This window comes from Phocoena phocoena, chromosome 17, assembly GCF_963924675.1.
Source record: "Phocoena phocoena chromosome 17, mPhoPho1.1, whole genome shotgun sequence".
Classification (NCBI taxonomy): Eukaryota; Metazoa; Chordata; class Mammalia; order Artiodactyla; family Phocoenidae; genus Phocoena; species Phocoena phocoena.
In genome coordinates, this window is record NC_089235.1 from 7,953,509 (window position 1) to 7,968,402 (window position 14,894).

At 41.4% G+C, this 14,894-nt stretch overlaps 1 protein-coding gene across 2 annotated transcripts in view; it reads left to right on the plus strand.

The window, feature by feature from the left end:
* The first annotated feature begins 223 nt into the window (after window positions 1–223).
* RAB2A (RAB2A, member RAS oncogene family) overlaps window positions 224–14,894 on the plus strand; it is a 74,581-nt gene continuing 59,910 nt past the window's right edge. The window contains exon 1 of one of the 2 annotated variants that reach the window (XM_065895106.1): window positions 224–274. In XM_065895106.1, coding sequence (XP_065751178.1) covers window positions 229–274 — 46 coding nt within the window. In that variant the 5' untranslated portion in view covers window positions 224–228. The remainder of the gene's footprint in view (window positions 275–14,894) is intronic. The other variant, XM_065895105.1, reaches the window with a different exon arrangement.

A 14,894-nucleotide genomic window follows, 5' to 3' on the forward strand; every position in this document is an offset into this window, starting at 1 on the left:
TATTGTTCAGCTGGGCTCCGCTGGGCGCTGTCTCCGTGGCTCAGAGGGTGTCAATTTGTCCCGCTTCCTCTCGGCCCCTCACTCCCGGAGGCTGACGACGACGGCGGCGGCTGCGGCGGGCGGGGCCTGGCGTTTCGAGGCCGAGCGGCGCCGGGGTGAGGGGCGCGGAGGAGGCGGAGCAGAAGCAGGAGGAGGAGCCGCGTGCCCTGGCACCGAGCGGCCGCGGCCATGGCGTACGCCTATCTTTTCAAGTACATTATCATCGGCGACACAGGTGAGCCCCGGAGCGCGGCGGGCGGGGGTCGGCGGCCTCCGGGCCGGGGCTGGGGGGCATACGGCGTCTGGCCGCGGCGCGGGAGCTGCCGCCGCCGGGCGCCTCCCCTCCGGCCGCGCCGCTCCATTTCCGCAGTGCTGGAGCTGGTGACGTGGGCACTGCGAGCGGCCGCGGCCTTGCCTGGCCGGCCCGGCCCCGCAGCTGGGGGCCGCGGCCGCCGTTTCGACGCGCGATCTGGGGAGTGTATGAGAGGAGAGCCGGCCCAGCCCGGGGCCGTCAGAGTCTGGCTCTGAGGATCGCACGCCCTAACCCGGGCCCCTCGCCTTGGGCCTCTTCGCCGCCCCCGAGAGAGGAAAGCGGGGCCGAGGAGAGCAGACGGTGATAGGAGGAGGACCTTGGGCTTCCTGACCCACGCGCACCTGCCGAGGCCCGGGCAGAGCGCTTGCTGGCGTGGGACAGCCAGCTGAGGACAGACAGAAACCTCTAAAAAATAATAGTAACATAGGTATGTAGTTTTATCACTCAACTCCCAAGTCAGAGTAAGTCACATCCCGTTACTTGACGCCTGGGGAATCCCTTTCGAGGTCATTAAAGCATGAAAGAGTTCTGTCGACTTCTGCCACGTGTAAACTTGAGGTTCTTTGATAGTAATGCAAGGCGTTCAGCGCTCTTGGTGTGCGCTGGCGTGTGTGTATGTGTGTGTTGGGGACACTTTGGTTTTTTCGATACATCAAATCTAGGCTCACAACTGCCAGTTATCAGGTGACCTGATGTCCATTCGAAGCAGAAAGAAATACAGTTATTTGCACTGAAGATAACATTCCATTGTATTTCGCAGATAAAGTAGTCAAACTCGTTGAAAATATTTTTAATATCTGCGATTTCTTGGCATTACTTTGAATCTGATAATAAAACTAAGACTTGTTCAGGTGTTATAACTATTAATATACCGGAGTCTGATTGCAGTGATGACTCTTGCACAACTTTGGACCCTTTGCACAACTTTGGAAATGTAAGCAGCAGCTTGTGGTTGCACTAGTGATATGGCAGATTGAATAAGTAGCACAAGAAGCATGTTGATTGCTGCCTAAAAGAAAAACTTTCTGCTGTAAACAGTCTTTCAGCAAGGCTTTTTGGTGTGCATGTGGAAACGGGATAGTTTTCTGCGTAAAATCCTGGATAAAGCAATGTTTTGCACATGTTCATAGCGTGTCTATATGCTTTTTTAAATGCTGTGGCATACTTGAAGGAAGTGAGGTTCTAAAGCCTACTCAAATTTTGATTGAGGCTGTAACACTGAGATTGGAAGAGGGAGTTCACGTTAACAGCTATATGAGTGGGTTTGAGAAGTAGAGAGAAGAGTGATTATGGACGTGAAGCAGTAGTGACGCTTCAGATTAGCCTTCACAGGTTGCCTTCGTTCAGTTTACTTACCAAGCATCTGCTGTGGGTAAAGTATTGTACTGGGAGTAGTGGGGCTACAAATATTCACAAGGCGGTGCTCTCTTCTTTTGGAATTTGCCCTCATGCAAAAACAGTCCCCTGGCGGTTCAAAGGGACGACATTCTTTCTTGCCATTGCTACCATTACCACCTAGTTACCACCTAGTTCCAGCACTGAGCAGTTGACCCTGGACTGTCCACAGCATTTACTTTCACCCCACTCCAGCTGAGGTGGTATAGTTGACTGTCAGACTAACCCTCCCCAAACACAGCTGTTCGGAGGCTGTTCCTCTGTTCGCGTTCTTTAGTTTGACCTTCAGGGAACTCCATATTTTAGCCCGTGTTTAACTTCTCTAGCCTTCTTTCCCATTATTCGCGAGTCTCCACTTTCCTCCTGCCATTGAGGCCCTGTGCTTTTTCCTGGTCTCTGCTACCCTCTCTGCTTGGAGTGCCTCTCTGTCGAAATTCTGTCATTCCTCAAAGTCTCACTTGAGTCTTTTGTAATCTTTCAGAGTCAGTGTTTATTAAGTTCTTTTGATGTGTCAGGCCTTCCTGGTATCCTGGCTGGAAGTGACCACCACTCCTTATCTGGATGTATCCCACTTTGTATCGTTCTTCTGATATTAATTCCTGGCTGTTCTGTAGACATTTATAATTGATTATATACCTCTTGAGGGCAGAAAAGGTTTTTTGTATGGTTTTGTATTCCAGGAAGAGCCTGTAGAAGATGGACGGTAGGCTCCATACATTTAATTAAATTGATGAAAGAACAGCCAAACAGGCCATAATGTTCCTACTAATATACATTAATAACTTGACAGAAGAATTTTTTAGTCCAATTCTGCCACTTTCTTACTACTGTCATTAACTTTGGCCAAAATCCTTTACTATGTTTTCTTAATTCAAAGTATATCCGTAGTTGTAAGGTCCAGTTAATGTGGCCCTCCCCACACGCAAAAAAATGATCAGTAATCAGTAGTGGGAAATCCATCCTGATTTTTAAAAAAGTCATAGTGTGAAAAATATGCATTTTAGAAAGAAGGAAATCACTGTTTTTCCTGATTCTCCCTTTCCCTAGCCTTCCCTTATAATAATGAAGCAATCATTATTAGCCTTCCCTTCTCTCAGTAGAGAGCTAAAATGAGGACAAATGTGGAAGTATCGCACACATTTTCCTTTCCAGAGTTCCCTCTTTCACAGAAGAGACTTTTAAAATGTTTTACATGATCATGATACTGTTGAAATGTTCATTTTCTTACTGCATGGCCAAATGTAGTTAAAATATAGCTTTACAATTTTTCATTGGTAATGTCTTGTTCCTGAAAAATTGTTTAGGAAAATGTGTCATTTAAACCTAGATATAAAGTGGAAATTAGCTTTTAACAAGCCTGGACTAATATTATAAGCAGATAATTATAAAGTATAATTATCTGCTTATAATAGTAGTAAACCTATAATTGTTGCTTCTAAAATTCTGGCGTCTGCCTTCCATTTTAATCTCATCACTAACCCTCCCTCCCCTTTCCTGCCTTTCAGCTAGGCACAGAAAAGCACAAACCTGGTTGTGTTCTGTCTGAAATACCCTTTCTTACTGTGCTCCACTCCCCAAAGCCCCACTCCCAGCCAAAGTGAAAAGACAGGTTAGGTCAGAACTTTTTCACCTGAGCAACTCCTATTCGTTCATTCTTTTAAGATGATAACACCCCCCCCCCCCCCCCCCCCCCCCCCCCCCCCGTCCCTGTCACCTGGTGCTGGTCACCTCCACTCTTCCTCCTTCTCTGCCCACCTCCACCGTTTGGTTTGGTTGGCTTGTTTTTGTTTTTGCTTAAACTCTTTCAGGGACAAGTGCTATATAAGTAAATAAACAAGACCAGCCTGGTCGCACATTATCATATCATCTGAATGCATTTTCTAATTTGAGATATAATTGACATATAGCATTGTATTAGTTTCAGGAACACAGCCTAATGATTTGATAAACTATGTATTGTGAAATGATTACCACAATAAGTTTAGTTAACATCCATCACCACACATAGTTCGAAAGGTTTTTTTTCTTCTGATGAGACCTTTAAGATATACTCTCTTAACTTTCAGCTCTTCAATACACTGTTAACTATACTGATCATGCCATACATTACATCCACAGGTGTTGTTTATCTTATACCTAGAAGTTTGTACCTTTTGACCACCTTTACTACGTACATCTTAATTTTTTTGTTTGTTTGGAAAGTTTTTGGCTTTGTCTTAAAAGTAAGGGTAGGCATTCTGTATCAGAAATGTTTAATAGATGAGTGGATGGGCGCTTGGGGGAGGTGCTGCAGGGCTTTACCTGGGAGGTGATATTTGAGCTGAAATTAGAATGCATAAGGATTTGCCAGGTGAGCAAAGGGGAAATGTCTAGTAGGTAATTGGAAGTATATGTTTGCAGCTCAATCAATGATGGTTTTAAAAGAGAGAGTGATATTGGGAAGTTAAAAACAGAGCCATACTGTGGGCCATTTTAGAAAACTTTGAGTGTGAAAGAGAAGGAAAGAGTGAGTTTAGAGTTGGCTGCAGGATCAAGTTGGCTGATGTGTGTGTGTGTGTGTGTGTGTGTATTAGGATAGGGGAGACTTGAGGTTGAAAGTTTGAAAATACTAGAGAGAGGGCAGGAGCAAAATCCCAGAGAACTTGGGGAAGGAATGGCATTTGATTCTCCAGAGCTTTAGGGCTGTAACAGAAAGAAGACCTCTTCCTGTGGGAGACTCAAACTTGAGTTTCTTTAGATTCTTGTGAGTCACCTAGGGTGTTGGTTTCATTCTTTTTTTTGAAGGATTCAGTGGCCCAACCCCCAGCGATTTTGATTCACTAGACCTGAGGTGCAGCTTCTTGTTACAAAATCTGAGGCCAGAAACGCTCGCTAATCATTTTATATAATTATATGAGCAAGTTTGTTAGATCATTTTGGAAAACAAACAGTAGGAAAACAAACTGGGAAATTGGGAGGTAGAAAAATTCCATTGAAGTTTTTTTTAATTATGAAATATATCATGCATATAAAACATATGCATGTTATATGTTTACACACTTTAAAGAGTAGTATTGAATCAAACACCCATTCCAGAGAAATACAGAGCCTCATCGTATACCCCTCCGCCAGGCTTCCACTAGCCTGAATTATGTATTATTCCTTCCCTAGCTTTTCTTCACAGTTGTATCATTTACACATCCCTAAACTATATTGTTTAGTTTTGCCTGTTTTTAGATGTGTTTAGTTGTTTTATTAAATGAGAGAGCTAAAATGTGCCTGAAACATACATTTTAACATCATCTAGAATTTCCTTGAAGTTTTTGCTTTATGCATGTTGTTTGTAGTCTTTCAGGATTTTTGACTGCCCTTTCTCTTTTCCTTCTCTCCTAGCCCGTTTATGTCCTGCTTGCTTCCCCTAATATTTATATTGCTCTTGAGACTTTCTAGTGAAGCGTGGAGGCCGTGGCCCTATTGTTCTCATTCCTTTTTCCCCTTCTCTCCTGGTGAACCTGCGTCCTCATCTCCAGTCGTGGCCCTCGCTCTTCTAGCTAGTGGTCTCGTCCTTTATGCCCGCGCTCCATTCCTGCGCCAACCTGAAATTAATTTTCTCCTTTATCTCCCCCACTGCTCCCCCTCCCCCATGTCATCTCAACAGCTCTCCTTCTCTTGTGGTAGCCAATAATTTTGCTGTTTCACTTGAGCAGATCCTGATTTTGCCAGCTTAGCTGTTTTTCCCTCTCACTCTGGCCCAGCTGTGCTTGCTCCATTTTGTTATTCTCTGCGCATCCTCAGTCTGGGAGGCTGTGTCCTTTGCCACAAGAGATGCAACCACATACCGCCCTTGTCCCTCTTTCTGACTTTTTGTTTTCTGTGAGACTTCCCCATTTGATTTCATCAGCCTCGTTTATTTGCTGGTTTGAAAATACTCCACATTCTAGCAGTTACTCTTCACTTGTAAGTAAAGGACACCTGGCAAAAAGATGCTAGATTCCCTCTGCTATATACACCCGTAGACACCCCCTTTCATTCCTGTGGTGTTTCTCAACTCAAACGACTTGGGTCTCGTCCTTGGAGATGCTGTTTTAGTAGATCTGCAGTGAGTCCTGGACATCTGTATTTTAAAAGCATTGTTTGTAGTGGTACTGTGACATTCCTCTCCTTGTCAATTATGAGCCTTTTTGCCTGTTTTTCTAAAATTGATTCTTTTCTAAAACTGTAAGATTTTCTGCTTTCTGGGATTCTGTTGAAGTAATCCCTAAGGCATATCCAGGGTGAATTTATATAGAATTCTCCATTACGTTAGTTCTTGGCACTCTTGTCTACCTAGTAGATTCTTATGAGGGATTCTCCACACTTTTTATAGTTCATACACAATATCAAAAGGTTTTTATCTTTTAATCCTTCAACTGGTATGTGTGAGGTTACCATTTCATAGATGAAGAAACTGAGCTATGTCCTTTGGGGCAAACTGTTTCTTCCCTCTCCCCACCTCTTCTGCTTTTCATAGCTATGATGTAACTCTAAGTTTCTCCAGTTCTGTCTTGAAAATGTTGCCATTTTTCAGGGGTAGCTGACAGTTACTTGTGTTTCTGGTCAAATCTGAGGGAGAAAATGAATATTGATGGATGATGCTGAGTGAAGTTCTTGAAGGAAGGACTGTGCCTGGCACAGAGTTAGCGCCTCAGAAAACGATGCGTGTGAGCTAGGTAGCCTCTACTGGTTAGGCTACATGCACTGGCCAGTTTATTTGTCCTTGTTTCAGAAAGGATTTAAGGGCACTTACATAAAAATTTTTTACAGTTTTTTTAATGCAAGTAAGAGAGAGCGTATTAGTTTCATGTTGCTAACGTAACAAACCACCATATTCTTAGCAGCTCAAACAATGCCAATTTATCATCTTAGAGTTCTGAAGCTCTACATAAGTTCATGTACATATCAGTAGTCTGATGTGTGTTGCACTGGGCTAACATCAAGGTTTTGGCAGGGCTGGGTACCCTTCTGGAGGGTCCTTGCTCTTTCAGGGTGTTGGTAGGGATAGAGTTCCATGCTGAGATGTCCATTTTCTTGCTGGCTGTCATCTCTTCCCGGCTTCCAGCATCTACCCACATCGTCACATGATTTGGCCCATGATCCCCTTCCTTCATCTTCAAAGCGAGCAACAGTGGATCAAGTCCTTTTATGTCACATCGTCACTTGATTTGGCCCATGATCCCCTTCCTTCATCTTCAAAGCGAGCAACAGTGGATCAAGTCCTTTTATGTCACATCTTTTTTTTTTTTGGCTGTGTTGGGTCATTGTTGCTGCGCGCAGGCTTCCTCTAGTTGTCGCGAGCCTGGGATACTCTTCATTGCAGTGTGCGGGTTTCTCATTGCAGTGGCTTCTTGTTGTGGAGCACGGGCTCTAGGCGCACGGGCTTCAGTATTTGTGACACGAGGGCTCAGTAGTTGTGGCGGGGCTCGAACCCGTGTCCCCTGCGTTGGCAGGCGGATTCTTAACCACCGCACCACCAGGGAAGTCCTATGTCACATCTTTCTGACTCTTCTTGAATCATCCCATATCTGATTGAAGCTGGGAAAGGTTTTCTGCTTTTAAAGACTCATATACTTAGATTGGGTTTACCTGGATAATCCAGGATAATCTCCCATCTCGAGATCTGTAATCTTAATCTGCAAGGTCCCTCTTGTCATGTAGGGTAGCATATTCACAGGTTCCGGGGATTAGGGTGTGTATGTCTTTGGGGGTGGGGGTGGGGCATTTTTCTGCCTACCACGGCAGGCTGAGGAGAAGCAGTGGGTAGAAACAGTAAATACCCGTGTTGTGTATACCTTTTTGAAGTGGGCACTGTACTTAGTACTAAGCTGTGCAGAGAACCCTGTTTTCATTTACCTTAATTATAGTATCCATTTTTAAAAGTACATGCATTCATATACTTATTCCTTAATTGAGTCTTGAAAGGCATTTTCTTCTGATTCTTCTTAAAAAGAATACAGTGTAAAGTAGTGAAAAATGTAAATATACAAGTAATATATTTATACACATAGGGCCTTTTCTAGTGGTATAACTCATTGAATCTGAACAGTAATATCCGTGAGGAAGGCTCCATTTTACAGGTGAGGAAAGGGAGACTTATTGTCCTATCACACAGCCATTAAGTGGCCATGCTGGAATTTGAACCCAGGTATTTCTGACTCCAGAGTCCATGCTCTCTCTCCCGTATCATATGCATTTCTTGATTCCCACAAATTCCATGTCACGGCTCTTGTGTTGGCTTACCAACTGCTTGGTCTGTTGAGTTGACGTGAGAGTACACAGTCCCTCAATTCCCTTTACTAAAACAGAAGCCACCTCCACTCTTCAAAACAGGGCAGAACTATTCTATGTAAAAAAAGAATAAAGTCTGTTCTCTGCTCCTCACAAGCTCTGTGAGCTTGGGCAACCTCTTCAGTCTCTGAGTCGCGGGGTCCTCATCTATAAAATGGAATGAATAAATGAGATAATATGTGTAACACTGACTCAAGAAATGGTTAATATTTCATCCTCATTTTTTATTCTGCTTCTTTGAATGCTTCAGTAATTTCCCCATATACATTTGAAAAACTAACCCAAACTTGACCAGTGCTGTATAGTGTTTGACTAATGCTGTTCATAACAGAAGTAATTTTTCGCCCTGCATGTGTCCTAATGTGGTGATTTTTTTCTTTTTTTTTTTTTTTCCACTTCCCTGCTTAGCTTGCTCATTTATGGCCAGCTGATACTTTAAAGAGTCTGCCATCCTTGACTCGAATTTTTGCTTTCCTAGCCTACGTTGGTGTTTCTTCGTACTTACCATATTTGTTTGCCACTAGATGTTTTATGGAAGGTTCCTTACTTTATCAGCTTTTTTTTAACAAGATTCAAAATTGTTTAGCAAGATTCATTTTATTAAGCATCTATTTTTATCGGCTTTGCTTAATGTAGTCTATATGCCCATCCAAGTCCACTAATGATGTAGAAGGACTGATTTTGTTCTAGGAAGGACCCATTTGATTAAGAAGAACAAAAGCCTCCTCCAGCTAGCTGAAGAAGAGAGGTTTTGGTAAGAATTTGAAGAGTGCTGAGGAATCCAAGAAAAACTGTGATCAAGTCTTGGGGAACTGGACACTCTGAAATCTTTGTTTTCCTCTCATGGCTTCTCTTTTGAGCCTTAAGATAATTAGGAATGTGTTTTTTGTTTTAAACATATTTTTTCTTTTTCTCTCTTCTTTTAAAAAAACAATATTTTTTCATTATTAGTTTCTGACTTCATTTCACTTAAGTAATATAGACTGTGTATATTGATTCTTCAGTATTTGGGACTAATTTTGTAGCCACGTACTTGGTCACTGTTTGTATATGTCGCATGTGCGCTGGAAAAGTATATTCTTGGGTGTGTGGTGGGTTCAGGGCTCCATACGTGTCCATCAGAGCAGTCCTGCTAGTTGTGTGTGTCACACCTTCTGTATTCCTCATAGTCTTTTGAATTTGGGGGCGAGATGTAAATATCTCCTATTACGATGGTTGGGTGAGTTTGGGGGATTTTTTGTTTGTTTTGTAGTTCTGTCAAATTGATTCCACACACCCCCACCCCCAGTGAACTTGAGGGCTAATTTGTAAGGTGTGTATGGGCATTATATCTCACTGAAAAGTTAATTATTCCTTTGTTATTTAAATTCTCCTATAATTTTACATGTTGTGTATTTGGTAGTATACTTTTTAGTATTCAAGTATTTGATATTAATTTTAAATATTAACTTTTTGTTCATATTTGCCTAGTGTGTACTTATTTTATCCTCTCTCCTTTTCCTTTTGGAATGAGGTATTTTGTTTGTTTTGTTTTGTTTAGGAAACATTACAGATACAGTTGAAACCCATTGTATGCGCTTCACCTCTTTGTCCCTAGAGGTAACCAGTCTCCTGAATTTGGTGTTTATTATTCCTATGAAAGTTTCCAAATGATTACTACATATGTATATATGTATGTACCTATAAACAATGCACAGTATTTTTTGTATTTTTTTCAACTTCATATTAATGGAATTTTACTGTACTTGCTCTGAAACTGTTTTGTTCAACATTATTTTCAGGGCTTTATCTATATTAATATATTTTGCTCTGTTTTGTTGGTATTTATTGCTTGATCAGTTTAGTTTTCTTTATATTCCGTTGCATTCTAAAAGATAGCACTGCATGGGTTATTCTCATAACTGCTCCTAGAGCACATGTGCTGAGTTCTGGAGATACACCTTCAAGTAGAACTGTGAGTGGAATGGGTGCCCCTCTTCAGCTCTACCAGCTAATCTGAATCACTCTCCAGAGTAGTTATCAGTCAACTCTAATTTTTGTTTCAGCCCTACTATGTCACTTTTTTACAAAAAAAATTTTTTAAGGTTTTTTTTTTTTTTTTTTTTGGCTGCGTGGGTCTTCTTTGCTGTGCACGAGCTTTTCTCTGGTTGTGGCGAGCGGAGGCTACTCTTTGTCGTGGTGGCCTCTTGTGGAGCACGGGCTCTAGGTGCACGGGCTTCGATAGTTGTGGCACACGGGCTCAGTAGTTGTGGCTCGCAGGCTGTAGAGCGCAGGCTCAGTAGTTGTGGCGCACAGGCTTAGTTGCTCCATGGCATGTGGGATCTTCCTGGACCAGGGCTTGAACCTGTGTCCCCTGCATTGGCAGGTGGATTCTTAACCACTGTGCCACCAGGGAAGCCCTATGTCACTTTTTTTAAACCTGCTAGTTTTTTATATAGCCCAGTGATATATTTTTTAAAAATTCAATCTGAGAGGCTGTCTTTTACTAGGAGAATTTAATCATTGGGGAATTTGAATTTTTATCTACTATTAGGCACCAGGCTGGTTCAGCCATTCGCAGGGATCAGGGCATAGGTCACAGGCATGCCCCTTTGCCATGGGCTTTTGGGAGAGGCAGCACTTGTCCCACACAGGAAGCAGTATGGTGGTCAGATTTCCCAAGCATGTATAGTGTCACCTGCTCCTTATAGGGCAATGTGAAAAGAGGATACCTGCCAATAACTCTCATTTGTGCAGGTGAACAATTAATTTAAATTCCTGAGTTTTCTCTTTGTAAAATGTGTACAGTACCGGCTAGTGCACTCTATAGGGTTGTTCACCAGTGCTCTAGCACTGGTTTTTGGTTTTTTACCCCTAACTTTGTAGCTGTCTTTGAAACTCAAGTGTCAGTGATTTGTTTCCCTTCGTTTATTTACAGTTGATAAATCAGTGTAAGTGGTGCCTTTATGCTTGCTCTGTGGCCTCCAGCATTATTAACATTGATGGATGGCTCCCCCTTTAGCATTTGTCCACCTTTAGCAATAACTACTATGTATCTAGAAGGCAAACAATATATTATTCTAAGTCCTTTCTGGGTATTTTAGCTTAGACAGCACTCTTGAAAATTGTCTAAGAGCCTGGTATTTGTAATTAGAATATTACAGCTCCTCTGCTTACTTGTCCCTTGGTAAAGTTCAGACGTCTTCAACTTCAGTTTTCTCATCTAGAAAAAGTTAGTAGTAATGTCTGGCTTAGCTACTTCACAGGATTTTTTTTGTGAGTTTGAAATAAACATTGTGCACAGATGCCTTTAAGCTGCAAAGTGCTTCATTAATAGCAATATTTTAGAGATAATTTTTTCTAATTTGTTGAGTATCCTAAAATTTAGTTAGTTGGGGAGGTCTTGCCTATAGAAAAAGCTGTTCACCATGCTGACCTCAAACTGTAGTTACTTGAGTTGAAGGAAGCAAGAGCACATGTTAACCTGCAAAATGGCAGTTCTTTGATCCTGAAATTCTTTCCGGACTGCATAAAAGAAAACGTCTTTTCCAAGCTCAGATGTCCTCATGAGCCACTTGAGATTGAGAAGAATATCAGGTAGGAGGTGTTCTTTTTCAGTGGTCTTCGGGAAGGAGGTGATAAGGCTGATAGTGGGCTCCTACACTCACTCTTGGTACCTTGATGTACCTCTTGAATGCTTTCTCTCAATTTTGAACCCTTTTGGAAATAGGCAGTTCTGTAGATCTACAAAAGTCTTCAGTATAAATGAATCTGTTGATCAAAGGTTATCTTCTTATCTCTTTGGACGAAGTATTGTTGTTTCAGTTTAAACCATTTCAAAGGGCAAAGTAAAAGTACATGTGTCCAAAATCACTTACGCTCAAAGCTTTACTTGATACAAAGATTAATAAATAGGGAAATTAGTTACAAGTTAAAGCAGTAGTAGTTGTGTGCCTGGTGAGTTGATTCACCAGTCCTTTAAGGAAGGTATTTGTTACACTTTTTCAGGATAACCTTTGGTATGGGGTGAAGAAATTCTTATGGTTTTGCAGCTAAAAAGTGGATTTTTAACTGGTTTGAATGACTGTATCCATAAAGGACTTCCCCATGTAGGCAAGCTGGAGGGAGCATGCTGCTATATTCAGTCCTGGATTTTTATATTTCGTATTGGCAAGAACTTGGATAAAGTCCACTTTGGTTGAAAGAGCTGATGTGTGGATTACACCAGACAGAATCCAAAACAACCTTGACAGCCAGAATGATTGGCTAAATTTAGCAAAATGGAACTTAATAAAAATGAAGTGAAAGCCCTATATTTACGTTTAAAACAACCATACAAATACAAGATGATGGTCACCTGGTTAAATAGCAGGATATGTCTAAAACCTAAAAAGTTTTACATGACTAGATTCAGTATGAGTCAGATGAGTAATAAAGCCAACGAAGGAATAAATGTGGCTCTAGGTTAGTAGAATTGTGATGTACAAACAAGGTAGGTAATGGTTGTACTCTGTCAGGACTCAACTGCAATTCGCTTATGGAAACTCTTATTTCAGAGGGATGTCTGCACGTTGGAGTCTGTGCTCGGAGACCAGTCAGGGTCTCTGTCAACCATGACATTTTAGGAATGGTTGAAATAACCGAAACATTTTAACAAAAAAAAAAAAAAAAAGGCAAAGGAGAATATAATAATGACCTTCAAATACTTAGGTGACTGTCATATAAAAAAGGACTTAAGCTTACCCTTTGTGGCTTTTCGCGGACAGAACCAGGACTAGGAAGAGAAGACTGCCTGTGAAATGGAATGAGGTGAGTTGGTCTGTTACCGAGGCTGTGCAAGCAGAGGTTTGACTGACACATTAGGGCTTGGAAGATAGTATTTATGCAAACAGTAGGGGATTGGATTCGAATTTTTTTCTTTTTAAAGAAATGTAAGATACTATGTGAGCATTTCCTGTGCTGGAGTTATAAAAACGAACAAGACTGCCCCACCCTAGAGGGGAGACCAATTTGTCACAGAGATTACAAGATGATGTAATAGAGATGTGTATGTACAGAGAGTACTAAAGGAGCATAGAGAAGGTTCATTCTGACTGGAGTGAGTGGCTTATGACAGATTCGGATTTTCAGTAAACATTTATTGCGCACCTACTATATGCTGAATACTGTTCTATGGCTTTCATATATTTCTCACAGTAATCCTAGATAGCTCTTGGCCACATTTTACAAATGATAGATCAGATGTGACTTGATCAGGCATGGTCTCGTTTGTTTGAGAAATTTTCCACCTAATAATCCCGTGGAATCAGTTTGTACTTTTGCCCCTATTTTTGTGTTTGTTATGTGTGGAGAACAGAGAATTGAGCTGAGCTCCTCAGTCTTTTATTTTGCCAAGAAAGGCAGATGACTTTATACCAGGAACGTGATCCAGAGTGTGGCCGTGTAGAGTTTTTGTCAGGGTTTCTGGGGGGTGAAGACTGAAGGAATCTAGGGACCATGTACCGTGAAGAGCATTGTGTGGTGCAGTTTCAAGAGTCGGTTTTGTATCCTCTGGACGCTTCACAGAAGAAGCCTTATTCCCCATCTCTAAATGGGATAAATTTCAACCCTTCATGCAGGTTTCTGACAAAGGTTATTGAGGCCTTTCCTCCATTTAACCTTATTTTCTTTCTCGGTCTTTTTTTTCCCCGTCCTCTCTGGCTTAGAGTTTCCTTTCTTGGAGAATTTACCTGAGAAATGGAAAAATTGTATTGGATGTGAGCGTGAATATGTGAATTTTGAGCCTTAGCCATGAGTATGTTTTGTTAAAAGAACTGCTGATTACTTATTCTTTAGTGGCTTTTAGGAGTTAAAAAAAGAAATCAAAATCTTCTATTTCACAACACATTATTTTACTTGCAGGCTTCTAATTTTCTTAGCAGACCAATATTTAATGTAACTATTTCTGTTCACACTAGAAGTTTTGCTAGTTATTTAAATGCCACATCGCTATGGAGGTCACTGGATGAGGCCAGTAAAAGTATTGCTTATATAGTGTTTGATGCTAAAATAGATTCTTTGAAAAACATTTTTTTATTATGGTAAAAATGATGAATGCTTGTGGTAAAAAATGAAAATTTAAATACTCCACCACTTTACATAGTATAGTAATGGTTTGTGTATCCTTCTAGAAATTTTCTGTACATCTTTAAGCCTGCGTGTGTGTGTGTCCCAATCCCACCAATATGATTATACAAATTGTGCTGTTCTATACCTTTATTTTTTTCACTTCAGGGTAAATCTTGGGTGTCTTAACATATCATCACATGTAAATCTGTCTCATTCTTTTAAAAAAACCTGCATAGCTGAACCATTATTAACTCAGTCAGTTCCTGATTCTGTTAGTCCTGGTCTGTGGTAGCAAACAGCAGAAACCTACTGTGGTTAACTTCAGCAGAGGAAGATTTTATTGTAAAGATTGGGTGCTCCATAGAGTTAATAGGAAGGCAATATAATCAAGCTTGAAAATGACAAAACCGAGGAAGGCAAGGCCCAGCCAGACTCCTGCTGAAGCAGACGCTGATGCGTTGCCAGTCGTCTGTCACCTCCTCTGCAGCCACCGTGAATTCTCGCTTGTTGGTCCCTGATATTGAAGTATTCCTTCAGGATTCCAAATTCTGAACAGGAGCATCTGATTGGCTCAGCCTAGGTCACATGTGACCACAATGGAAGGTCACAAATCACCTTCCATTAAAAATAAGAATTTAGAAAGAATATTTAATTTTGAGCTTGGTATGTATTTCATGTACTTAAATTTAACAGGCTAGTCTCAACATTATCTTTGTCGACTGATACCAAGTCTATGTTTGGGGGTTTAGCAGCTTGA